The 12,766-nt window shown below is 39.8% G+C and overlaps 1 protein-coding gene across 1 annotated transcript; it reads right to left on the bottom strand.

Moving 5' to 3' along the window:
- Window positions 1–850: 850 nt before the first annotated feature.
- Window positions 851–11,972, bottom strand: LOC130214649 (proteinase-activated receptor 1-like). The gene is made up of 4 exons (XM_056446434.1): window positions 11,873–11,972; window positions 11,602–11,745; window positions 10,095–10,208; window positions 851–3,239 (listed from the first exon to the last, which is right to left on the bottom strand). Exons 1-4 carry the CDS (start codon window positions 11,919–11,921, stop codon window positions 2,131–2,133), a joined length of 1,416 nt encoding a protein of 471 aa, XP_056302409.1. The 5' UTR covers window positions 11,922–11,972; the 3' UTR covers window positions 851–2,130.
- Between the last annotated feature and the right edge of the window lie 794 nt (window positions 11,973–12,766).

Here is a 12,766-nt window from a genome sequence, read left to right as displayed (position 1 = left end):
TGCAAAGCACACCAGCAAGTCCATTTCTGAACAGCTGAAGAAAAAAATATGTCTGTGCCAACAGACTTTGGACTCTCCTAGTCAAAGTCCTGATCCGAATCCAATTGAGATGCTGTGGCATGACTTTAAAAAGACAGTTTATGTTCGAAAACCCTCCAGTTTGACTGAATTACAACCATTCTGCAAAGATGAGTGGGTCCAAAATCCTCCACAGTGCTGTAACAGACTTATTGGAAGTTATTAGAAGCACTTGGTTGAGGTTATTGCTGCTAATAGTGGCCCAAACAGATATTAGGTTTTGAGGGGCAAAGACTTTTTCATAGGTGGTCATGTATTTTTGTATTTTCTTTTCTCTTAAAAATAAAAACCTGCTGGCATTCTGTGGAGGGTGCTCTGGGAGTGTGGGGTCAGAGGTGCTCTGTCCGCATTTCCACTATCGGGCCAGTGCGAGCCAGGGCTTTAATCGGGCCAGGCCGGGCCATAGCCCGGTAGGTTGAGAAATGAGGCTGAAATCATGTCGCGTTTCCACTGTCGGGCTAGTTGCTCGCAGCGCGTCGCGCAAACACCGCCCCCAGAACGTCCCCCGAATCAAACGTCACAACCCGTCACACAACCCGCCCACTTCAGCGGGAACAAAAAACTCAAATTATAACCACAAACACAACCTGGCATCACTACGAGAGCTGGAAGATGGAGAACACCGAAGCGATTGCTTTTTTACTGTTTGTGGTCTGTTGGTGTAAGGCCAGACAGCGATCCCTGGATAAGGACATTCGAGTTCGGCGGCATTTACTTCGAACACAGATTTTGGCTGCAAGGCGAGTGAGTTGATCAAGCGCAATAGCAAAACAAATGTAAGGGAAGAAAGCATCTTGTCTCCTCTTTACCTGACAGGAAAACTCCGCCTTGTACGTAACCCCGCCCCGAAGCCCCAGTTGGCTCTTCTTGGCCCAAGGTATTCGGCGGGCCGAAAAAGGCCGGACGCTGGCCCCAAGGAAGCCCCGCTTTGGCCCGATTACGCCCCGGAAGTGATAGTGGAAACGCGACTGGCCTTGGCTCGCCCTGGCTCGCTCGCTTTAGGCGCGATAGTGGAAACGCGGCTATTGACTCAAACGTGTTTCCAGTGCATGTTGGGCTCCAGCAGGGCTGCCCTTTGTCACCAATTCTGTTAATAATTTTTATAGACAGAATTTCAAAGCGCAGCCTTGGGCTGGAGGGGGTCCGGTTCGGGGACCACAGGATCTCATTTCTGTTATTCACAGATAGTGTTATTCTGTTGGCTTCAACGAACAGGGACTTTCAGCATGCTCTGGGGCGGTTTGCTGCCGAGTGTGACGTGTCTGAGATGAGAATCAGCACCTCCAAGTCCGAGGCCATGGTGCTCCACCGGAAAAAGGAGATTTGCCATCTCCAGGTTGGAGGAAAGTCCAGGTGGAGGAGTTCAAGTATCTTGAGAGAAGGATGGAACGTGAGATTGGCAGGCGGATTGGTGCTGAAGCAGCAGTAATGTGGTCCATTGTGGTAAAGAAGGAGCTGAGCCGAAAGCTCACCTATGCTCATGAGCTTTGGGTCACGACTGAAAAAACAAGATCTTGGATACAAGTGCTTGAAATTAGTTTCCTTCGCAGGATGGCAGGGCGCACCCTTATAGACAGGCTGGGGAGCTCAGTCACCCGGGAGGAGCTCGGAGTAGAGCCACTGCTCCTCCACATCGAGAGAAGTCAGCTGAGGTGGCTCGGGTATCTGTTTCCGATGCCTCCTGGATGCCTACCTAGGCAGGTGTTCCAGGCATGTACCACCAGGAGGAGGCCATGGGGAAGATCCAGGACACCCTGGAGGGACTATATCTCTCGGCTGGCCTGGGAATGCCTCGGGATCCCCCAAAGGAGCTAGAGGAAGTGTCTAGGGAGAGGGAAGTCTGGGGATCTCTCCTAAGACTGCTGCCCTCATGATCTGGCCCCAGAAAAGCGGATGAAAATGAATGAATGAATAAAAACCTTCATTTCAAAACTGCATGATGTGTTATCTTTGATTAATATTTAAAATTTCTAGATGATCAGAAACATTAAAGAGTGACAAACATGAAAACAAATTAGAAATCAGTAAGGGGCAACTAAACATACTATATATTCACATCGCAACTTTAGCCTTAGTGTACTCACAGCTCAGGTGAGAGGATTTTGTTTGACTGTTTGTGTTTGATGGTGTGCTAGCACTTTTTGTCTTCCTCCAGCAAAACAGAGAACCGATTTTCTGTCTAAACTGAGACGAGCCATAATAGTACAGCAGAGGATCCAGAAAAACACTTGCGCTCCCCAAACACAAAGCCAACATGTAGTATTCCCCATTCTCAGTGCTGCCTTCAGTAGCTATTTGAACACAGTGATACAACAAGATGACGTTAGTTGGAGCAAAACACACCACAAACTCAGTCAGTACAGAAACAGTCATGATCACAGCTCTCCTTTTGTTGGATGAAGATGAAGAAATGCAGTCAGACTTTACACTGAGCACATATATGATGCTGGAGTAGCTCACTAAAGTGATGACCAGCGGCACAAAGAAATACAGGCAGGAGAGGATGAAGAACAGATATGCATACAGCTGTGTGTTATACAGCACACTATGGCAAGTGATGCCCACATCCTTAATCCTGAATGTTTGAGTTATGCAGAGTAGTGGCACAGTACCAGCAAGTGCCAGTAGCCATACTAATGCACATATGAATGAGGCTTTCCTAACATTTCTCCAGGTTAAAGAGGCGACTGGAAACACCACGGCCAGCAGTCTGTCCACACTCATGCACATCATCAGCAGTATGGAGCAGTACATGTAGCAGTAATAAGCTGCAGTGAGCACACGACACGCCGCCTCACCAAACAGCCAATCAGAAGCGTTCAGCTGGTAGTGGATCTTCAGTGGCAGCAGCAGGGCGAAGAGCAGATCCACACACGCCAGGTGAGACATGTAGACCACAGCTGGTTTCTTTTCTCTGATCCTGCAGGTGAACGTCACCAAAGCCAAAGCGTTCAGAGGCAAACTGATGAGGATGATGACTATGTAGAAGGACGGCATGAAGCGGGTGACCAGCGGGCCTTTCAGGAAATCAACAGCATCATGTGAGATGTTGTATGAAATCCGTGTAACGTTGCATTTCACTCCATCCGGATCAGAGCTGTTACACGACTGCACTTTAATAATTTCTGTAATGAATACTTCGATTCCTGCAACCAAATCCTCTGTAATTAAACACAATAAATCAATTGTAAATATTGTCATAACATCACCAGACAAATTTAAGTACTGATGTTAGCAATAAGATTTCAATAAAGTTTTTTGTTTTCACCATAGATATTTACATTAGATGTCGCCTACGCTGATGTTGTCTATTGGAAGAAATGTGTCAATAGAGCCGTATCTTTAGTACAGGTTAGCGCTTATTTGAAATGAATGAGGGACCAAGGTGCAGTGGAGGACTGGCCATCCAGAGCCAGAGATATATACGCATACACTTAAAGTCAGAATTATTAGCCCCTCTGAATTATTAGCCCTCCTGTTTATTTTTTCCCTTATTTCTGTTTAAAGGAGAGCAGATTTCTTCAACACATTTCTAAACATAATAGTTTTAATAACTCATTTCTAATAACGGATTTATTTTATCTTTGCCATGATGACAGTAAATAATATTTGACTAGATATTTTTCAAGACACTTCTGTACAGCTTACAGTGACATTTAAAGGCTTAACTAGGTTAATTAGGTTAGCTAGGCTGGTTTGGGTAATTAGGCAAGTTATTGTATAACGATGGTTTGTTCTGTAGACTGCCGAAATAGTTTTTCAGCTTAAAGGGGCTAATAATTTTGTCCTGAAAATGGTGTTTAAAAAATTAAGAACTGCTTTTATTCTAGCCGAAATAAAACAAATAAGACTTTCTCCAGAAGAAAAAATATTATCAGACATACTGTGAAAATTTCCTTGCTCTGTTAATCATCATTTGGGAAATATTTACAAAAGGAAAAAAATCCAAAGGGGGGCGAATAATTTTGACTTCAACTGTATATACATATATCCAAGATCGGGAGTTTTCCCGGTGGTCAGTATGCAAATATTTTATTAAATATTGAATAAGTTATCGCATGGACATTCCTGACAAAGAGCATGTCTTTACGTGCATTGAAATGTATTATCCTCCCTACCTGTTAAATTTGTCCTAAAACACACCCTCTCTTCTGCTTTCACTTCTCATTCTAACCGAGGGAGCGCTTCGTTTGTGAATGAATCTCCATTATGAACGACTCGTTCACTTAGCCGACAATAATACAAGTTTCTGGCACCGCAGCGTCTTGTTATATTTTATTTTGTTTGCTGATTTCATTCAACAAAATTAGCATGAGCCTAGAATTTAATGCGAGTTGGTGCTACTTTGCCTTATGGTGAATGCAGTAAGAGACTATATCATCAATACTTGTTTGGCACAAAAGTTTGTAACATACAAAAACATAAAAAATGAAATCTTTCCTATGAAATGTCCTGCCTTAGTGCTTTGTTTTTTTTTGTTTGCTCGTTATTACGCTCGTACACAGCGCTAAAGTCCAGCATCTTCAGACTGGCTTTAGTCTTGACTAAGTGCGATTGAATGACGTTGGTCCTGGGAGCACTGTACAAATGTGGCAGCGCTATTGACGCATGCTCAGGGTCTGTATGCGATATCTAGTGTATATATCTATATGTTTTCACAAAATTGACAGTCAGTCAAATTATCAAATGCTTTCATTTGTTGGGATCTTCAAATATTTTTTTCTTAAAGGTGCAGTAGGTGATTGTCTTGAGAAACATTTTATGTTGTGCTGGTTGAAATCTCTTCACATACTAATAGTTATGATTAATGTAAATGATCTAAATGTATTTATATGTATTTAGAGATTTTAGGTAAGGCGAAAACGAAAACGAAAAATGTTTGTCCAATTAAAAATTGTCAGGCCAACAAATACCTCAATTACGACAGGTAACTCAAATGGTCTGTCAATAAATTTAAATGTGTATTTCTATGCAGCCTCTTTAGGCTGATCGATACGTCATTTGCTTGTGAAGCATGGCCACCAGCTGACCAGTGGTGTAAAGTAACAAATTACAAATACTCAAATGACTGAATTTGAGTAGTTTTTCTCAGAAATTGTAATATATTATGTAGTTTCAAAAATGTGTACTTTTACTTTCCCTAGAGTACATTTTTAGTGCTGTATTGGTACTTTTACTCCACTTTTACTCCATTTTCCTTCCACTTGCAGTGACTACTTTATTTATTCTTGTCTATGGTGGTTAGAAAAATCAGTAATGCGATTCCTGTCCAATCAAATCGCACATAGAAGGTAAATCTCATCACAATGATCTATCTCAAGATATGGGCAATTTATAATTGCAGCAAACTGTTTGAAAGCATTAAAAGTGTGCAAGAAGATGTCCAAAATCTTTACACACATTGACCCGGACGTTGTTTTAGATGCATGTCACTGATGAGAAGATGACGGATGTTTACTGTATGATGACCGAAATGGTGTCATGACATCAGATTGATGTTGTACCCCAACGTCGCGGGACATTGCATTTTGTTAGGAAATGAAAATAAGGTTGACATCCGAACCTAACATAAGGTCGACCTCAATGTCCAACCTAAAATCAATCAAATATCAATGTCTAATGATGTTAAAGCTTGACGTTGTGTGGTTGTTATCACTATGATGTCTATCAGATGCTGGATTTTGGTTGTCATACCTGATGAATAAATGTCAGTATTTGACGTCAATATGACGTTGGTTTAGGTAGTTGGCTTGGTGTTGGATTTTGGTTACTTTCTAACACAACCTAAAATCAACCAAATATCATTATCTATTATCATTACCAACTTCAAGTCATTTGATGTCATTATTGGACATTAAAATAATGTTGTTCTTAGATGCTGACTAGACATTGAATTTTAGTCAACTGACATCACAACCTAAATCTAACCTAATATTAACATCTTATGATGTTGTGTGTCTGCAGGGCGATAACTAAATGCACTACAGAATGTTACGTTTACACACATCCACAAATTAGATGTAAATGCATCGGCTGATTTACAGCGTAATACTTTTCACTACTCTTGAGTACTTTTGAAAGGTCTACTTTTTACTCATACATTGAGTAATATTTACAGCAGATACTTTTACTCTACTTGCACTGCATTTTTAGGCAAGTAATGGTCCTTTAACTTAAGTATGACTTTTCAGTACTTTTTCACGACTGCAGCGGACAGAGAGAAACATCAGGCAAACTCTGCATCAACCTAAAAGACTTCTTTCAGAAAGACCAACGTGGCCTTGCATCAATGTAAAGAAAGATTGTTTTTGAAAGGGGTATTGCCAACAATGCAGACTAAGAACTTGTTTGTTCAGTTCATGGGGTATCTTTCGAAGCAACGATAATATAGTCAGTTAATTAGACCTCAGCATTCATTTAGTTGTTCAAGTGTAAAAGGAGATGAAAACAAGCAATGTAGGAGGATCAACGAGCACAATTGAAAATGAAAAGTCACTCACTGTCTTGGTAACGTAAGTGTAATGTAAAACAATGACAGGATATTTCTGTTTTAGCACAGTTTTTTTCTGATCTGATTTATATTTAGTTGAATAACAAAATATAAGTAAACGGCGCTCCTCCACCTAACCAGTGGTGCGTTCCCAAGACCATCATTAGCCAATTAAGGTCGCAACTTCTGTTATTACAAACATAGTTCGTTGATTTGCCATTTCCCAAATCCATCGTTCCAACAAACATTCGCAAACTGCGTCGTAAACTTGTATGCTTGCAACTGCACCTCTAGAGCTGTAGTTAGAAACATAGTTCCTGGCTGTGTCCTATTCCCAGTTATCCCCCCTATGCCCTATTCACCATCTCATTTGCACATGTCGGGGTTGAGAGACGACCCATACTGCAACCTATGTGGCCGAAAGGGAACACTGGCACACATATTGTCAGGGTGTAAAACATCTTTAACCCAGGGTTAATATAGGTGGCAACATGACAAGGTGCTCTTGACCCTTGCTGATTCAATTGAGCAGGAGAGGCGCAAGAAGAAGCATAGCAGTACAGATAAGAAAACCATCAGCTTTAACAAGGAGGGAGCAAGGCCTGTCACAACCAGGGCAGTAGCGAAGTCAAGCCACAGGCGCTTGGGAATTGAGAGTTGATGTTGGAAGAAAACTGCAGTTCCCAAAAGTGGTTCATACAGCTCTTCCTCCAGATATTATCTTGTGGTCAGATAAAGACCGTAAAATCATTTTAATAGAGCTGACTGTGCCATGGGTGGAGGGTTGTGAAGAGGCTCATGAGAGGAAGGCCTTAAAGTACACACCACTAATCCTGGAGTGTAAAAACAAGGGTTGGCAGGCATGGCTGTTTCCTGTGGAGGTAGAGTGTAGAGGCTTTCCTGCAAAGTCAGTATGGCAACTGATGTCAGCTTTAGGCATGGAAGAGAAGAGCAAGAAACATGCTGCTCGCAGGATGGGAGAAGAAGCAGAATGAGCTTTATGCTGTCTATGGAGTAGGAGAAAGGAGGAAAGCTGGAAGCCATGAGCAGATGGGCAATGGCTTGGCCACTACTGCAGACCCACCAGCTGGAAAGTGGTAAGGGTCGAAACACTCAGGGAAGGTTGGGAACCACCTAATGACATCTACTTGTGGCAGAAAGCTATGGTTACATAGTGGAGTAAAGCACCAAAATAGATGTATAGTTGAAGTCAGAATTATTAGCCCCCTTTTGATTATTTTTTTCTTTTTTAAATATTTAGCAAATGATGTTTAACCAAGCAAAGAAATTTACACAGTATGTCTGATAATATTTTTTCTTCTGGAGAAAGTCTTATTTGTTTTATTTCAGCTAGATTAAAAGCAGTTTTAATTAAAAAAAAATCATGTTAAGGTCAAAATTATTAGCCCCTTTAAGCTCTATATATTTTTTCGATAGTCTACAGAACAAACCATCATTATACAACAACTTGCCTAATTACCCTAACCTACCTAGTTAACCTAATTAACCTAGTTAAGCCTTTAAATGTCACTTTAAGCTGTATAGAGGTGTCATGAAAATATCTAGTAAAATATTATGTACTGTCATCATGGCAAAGATAAAATAAATCAGTTATTAGAAATGAGTTATTAAAACTATTATGATTAGAAATGTGTTAAAGATTTGAGAAATCTCCGACAAATGCCTGAAATAACAGGCAAATTGGTGCTCATTCACGCGAGTAACAATTACACCAAGTGAACTATCAAAGACATGATCTGAGAGAATTGCAGATGAGTTGCCAACACTAAATATCTGGATCTGTCTGCGATTTAAATCATGCCGTGAGAAATGTGTTCTGATTGAAAATAACACCTACAGCTAATGAGAGAGCAGAATCCACAAGTGTGGGGACCTGCAGGCCAGCAGTAGGTTGGGGGAGAATTTGGACCCAAGAAATGGAGGAAATACTAGTGTAAATTTGGCAGGAGCACCCGTGTCTGTTTGATGTGTCATCTGAGCAATATCACAACTGAGTCAAAGACGAAACAAGTTGAGGAGAAATTGCTAATTCCTTTCAAACCCAGGTGAGCAAATATGTACAATTTTTACCCCATTAAAGGCTTGTTTCTTATTATGTAGTTAATAACAAAAGGCATACCCTGTGTTTTTGGTAATGAGACGTAGTTTGGACAAAGTTGTTGGCGATTCTTCCTATTGTAAAGTCATGCAGTGTGAAACCCCCTGTCACCGATCCATCTTTTAGCGTAAACAAAGCAGCAACAAAACTCTAGCGCAGATAGTCATGCAGTGTGAAAACATCTGTGACTCGACTACTTTGAAAATCATGCAGTCTGATCTCGGCATTAGATATGCTGACGCTATTAGCAGGTTTGGCATGCTGTCCCCAGATAGACCCCTGAGCTCGGAGATTATTGAGCCCAAGGCTCCCGCCTTGTTAATAATTATATAAGGGGGTCCGAGATCAGGTAGGTCTCGAGGGCTCCCCCTGGTAAAGGAGTAGATGGGGTGGAAGGGGAGATTCTTCCAAAACGACGACAAGGTAGTGGAGTGAATTCAGTCTATTTATTGTAGGCTTAAATCGATCTGATGGCATTATTGCTGATTACGAATGAGAGGCCAGCCGCGATCAATCATATCACGTGCTCCTGTCGAAATTAGTTAGTAAAACTTCACTTCAAATCAATCAATCCAGGTAAACTAAATTTCCTAGTGGACTCTCATTTACTTTTGTCCAATAGCTGTATGTCATGCATTTGTTCGCTTTAATTTGGAATAACAATGGGCTATATGCAGAGCTAATGCTTTTTAGCCAATGATAAACTTCTGGTGAAAGCTTAATATGACTATTTTCAATTTCATAAGGTTCCTTTTACAGCATCGATGTTGTAATGTAATTCAAATATAATCAGTTAAATAGACTTAAGCATTCATTTCGTTGTTGAACCTCAAAACGAGATGAAAGTCCATGTAAACGCTAGAGCCGTCATTAGCAGCAGGCTAGCACAGAAACTCCATTAAAAATATTGGGGTAAAATAAAGTATAATATTTAAAGACATGCTGGGGGAAAACAGAGTTTAATGCTGTGCTTCTTGTCCGGTCTGAGACACACTTAATATAGTATATCAACCAGGTGGTGAAGATCGCTGATAGCTAAAGAAATCAGGTCTTAAATGTGGCGATTTTGTTATAGAAAGACCGCGTGGGCTGACTGACTGAAAACGAAACGTCTGTGTGGGACGTCTGTCTATTGGATTATTTTAAGTGTAGGGAAGATCCCACATCATGTGAAAACTGCTTCTTTATTTAAAGAATTGTTTTAATGAATGAAGCCTTTATTTGTCACATACACTTTCATGTAGTGAAATAACCCCCCCCCTCCCCATACAGGTCGACAAGAGGTTTAGAAAAAGAAAATAAAGGTACATTTGGGGAGAGAGAGGCAAAAAAAACTTTGAAACCTTGAATTAGGGCAGTGTGAGATCAGAGAGAAAAAAAAGCCCCTGCAATCAAGCACATACATACCTAAAACTATTACTGGAATATTGTCATAGGGAGAACGTCTGGAATTGTTTCTGGAATAATCTTCAAAGTCTCCAGAATAGTCACCATTCAACTTGTCCATTGTCTCATAGTTCCCTGACATAACACACAAAAAGGCATCTGTAACCAAGCGTTAAGTTACATTTCATCAGTTTAGTGTCTTTTTCGTAAGCAACCCAAGCTCATTCTGAAAACGTACCACTTATACATTTCTGCAGGGCAGCCAAATACATCACAGGAGGTACATTTTTTGCAGTTTTCTGATTTTGCAAATCCACCAGAGGCCGCTGTGTACGCTTTTTCAGATCTCAAATTTCTCTTGCGAATGCCATTTGCGCCTGCTCTTCTATCGTAAATCCACCATAGGCTGCTGTTGACTGGCCTACTCCCCTTTTTTCCTAACCCAACCAATAGTGTCTTAAAATGCACCAATTGACCAGCGCCCACCCACTTCTCCAAACCCAAACGACAGTGTTTTCAAAAGCACAGATTGACCCACCCACCCACTTCCCTAAGCCTAACCGACAGTGTTTTCAAAAGCACAGATTGACCCAATCACCCACTTCCCTAAGCCTAACCGACAGTGTTTTCAAAAGCACTGTTTGACTCACTCACCCACTTCCCTAAACCCAACCGACAGTGTTTTCAAAAGCACAGATTGACCCATGAAAGCCGTTAGCGATCAGCTGTTAAGTGCGAAAAGGAACATCGTCATACCATCCCGTAACATTCGTTTTAAATAAGAAATGCAGCTATACACTCCTCTATCTACATAATTCGTGATCTCAAGAAATGTATATAGGGCTACGTTTTCAGAATGAACCTATGTTGCATATGTAGTCTTTTTTTTTTTTTTTTGGTTTTAATGACTAGTCTAGTTTTGGGCTATTCTTAGATGTCTATTATATGTTTACTGATAACTCAAATTTAGCCTTGCTTTACCAAAGCCATTTATGTTAAGACGTCTATTAGACATCTATTAGACGTCTTTTAAAAACAAAAAATGCTTTCTGGGTTACTGCAAAGCTAATGAAAAAAATCCAAGAGACCACTTAAAAATTCTCAGTTTCTCTGGACGTGCTGGATTTACTATAGGCAAGTTTTTGAGTAAAATGCAAATATCTATAACATTCGGAAATGAAACATTAAAAACATGTCTGAAAACATGACACCTTTCCATAATTGTCCCCATTTAATTTTCTTTTTTTATGTTCAAAAGCCCATGTATTATTATTATTTTAAATTTAGAAGAAATGTCATCAGTACTTTGCCAAACACAACAAAAATAATGATTTAACTAACATCCATATTATAGTAAATCTAGATAAACAGAATCCCCAAGTGGCCTCTTAATTTTTTTCCATAGCTGTACATCATGCATATGTTCACTTATATAAGAATAATAATTTGAATATTAGTTGTAGTGATGATCCCATATTAAGTGAAAATCACAGATACTAATTGCTTCTGGATGTAAAGAAATTGTTACCTGAATAATTTACACTGGATTTGTTCATAAAGAAAAAACTGGATTCGCTTGAATAATCATCATCATAGCCTTCAAAATCATCATCATCATCATACAACTCATCCGTCGTCTCATAGTTCTCCGGCATTACACCAATAAATCCATCTGTAATCAAACCTTACATTATATAACATTATCAGACGAATAAGATGTCATATAATAACACAAAGTCACTTAATGTGAATTCAAGCAGATCACAAAAGCATGAAAAGTTGCTTACTGATGTACTTACCATATATACACAACACTAAAATGGAAAATAAGAGCATTTTGACCCCCATGATTGCTGATCCGATGAAAGATACTAATTCTAGATGTTAGAAATCGGCAGGATCTCTGGATGGATGGATAATCTGTGTAGTGATGCTGCCAGGATCTGATACAGGCACTTATCTAACCACTAAAAGGAGGCGCTTGAGAAAATGTTTCGCAATTGATAATTAGATGGCAGAAAAACATGCTGTTTACTTTGGGTGTGTTTCCTCTTAATCAACTGATCTCACAGGCTTTACTATCAACAGTGTATCTGAAATAAAATCTGCTTTTGTACCATTAATGCACATTGAACATCTCTGTAAAATGAGCATAAAGGAAATGACTTGAGTTTTTGTACAGTTTATGAAAAGCCCCTTCCTAATTGATGTATAAGTAGCCTACATTTTGTTTTAAAAATGGCATGCAATGACTTTTTTTGTCTAAATGTGCTTTGAGAGTTAATATCTAGTGTAAACAAAGTATTCCAACAGATAAATGTATCACTGCTTCTGTCCATCAGACTGAGAAATGGGTCTAAAAATCATCAACAACAATAGGCTTCTCATAGCAAGCATTTTAATAAATTCAATACTTAACATTTGATGACATATACACATATTTATATATATATATATTTACAAAACATTTCCACTTTTTTTCCCCTTCAACTACTATTCACTGCTGATTCATATCTTGACCTTTCTTAGACCTTGTTTCTTTGCTAATCATCAGTTATTAATCATCAGTTTTACACATTAATGCTCAGTCAGTATTCAGCGACACTGATCCCTGATGAGGAGTTCACTCATTTACTGTTATGAAGCGGACAGGAGACAGAGGTAAGGAAACGTTAGGGTGTTTATTAAATGAC

This window comes from Danio aesculapii, chromosome 21 (genome assembly GCF_903798145.1).
Source record: "Danio aesculapii chromosome 21, fDanAes4.1, whole genome shotgun sequence".
NCBI lineage: Eukaryota > Metazoa > Chordata > Actinopteri > Cypriniformes > Danionidae > Danio > Danio aesculapii.
Note: the sequence above shows the minus strand (reverse complement) of the source record. Positions and strands in the feature narration are given on the sequence as shown.

What these genes read in the sequence shown, in the direction of transcription:
- LOC130214649 (XM_056446434.1), bottom strand. Translation starts at nt 11,921, where the DNA reads ATGGGGGTCAAAATGCTCTTATTTTCCATTTTAGTGTTGTGTATATAT. An exon ending in TTTAGTGTTGTGTATATATG is followed by an intron (nt 11,746 to 11,872) that starts GTAAGTACATCA and finishes GTTTGATTACAG; the next exon opens with ATGGATTTATTGGTGTAATG. An exon ending in TATTCCAGTAATAGTTTTAG is followed by an intron (nt 3,240 to 10,094) that starts GTATGTATGTGC and finishes GTTTAATTACAG; the next exon opens with AGGATTTGGTTGCAGGAATC.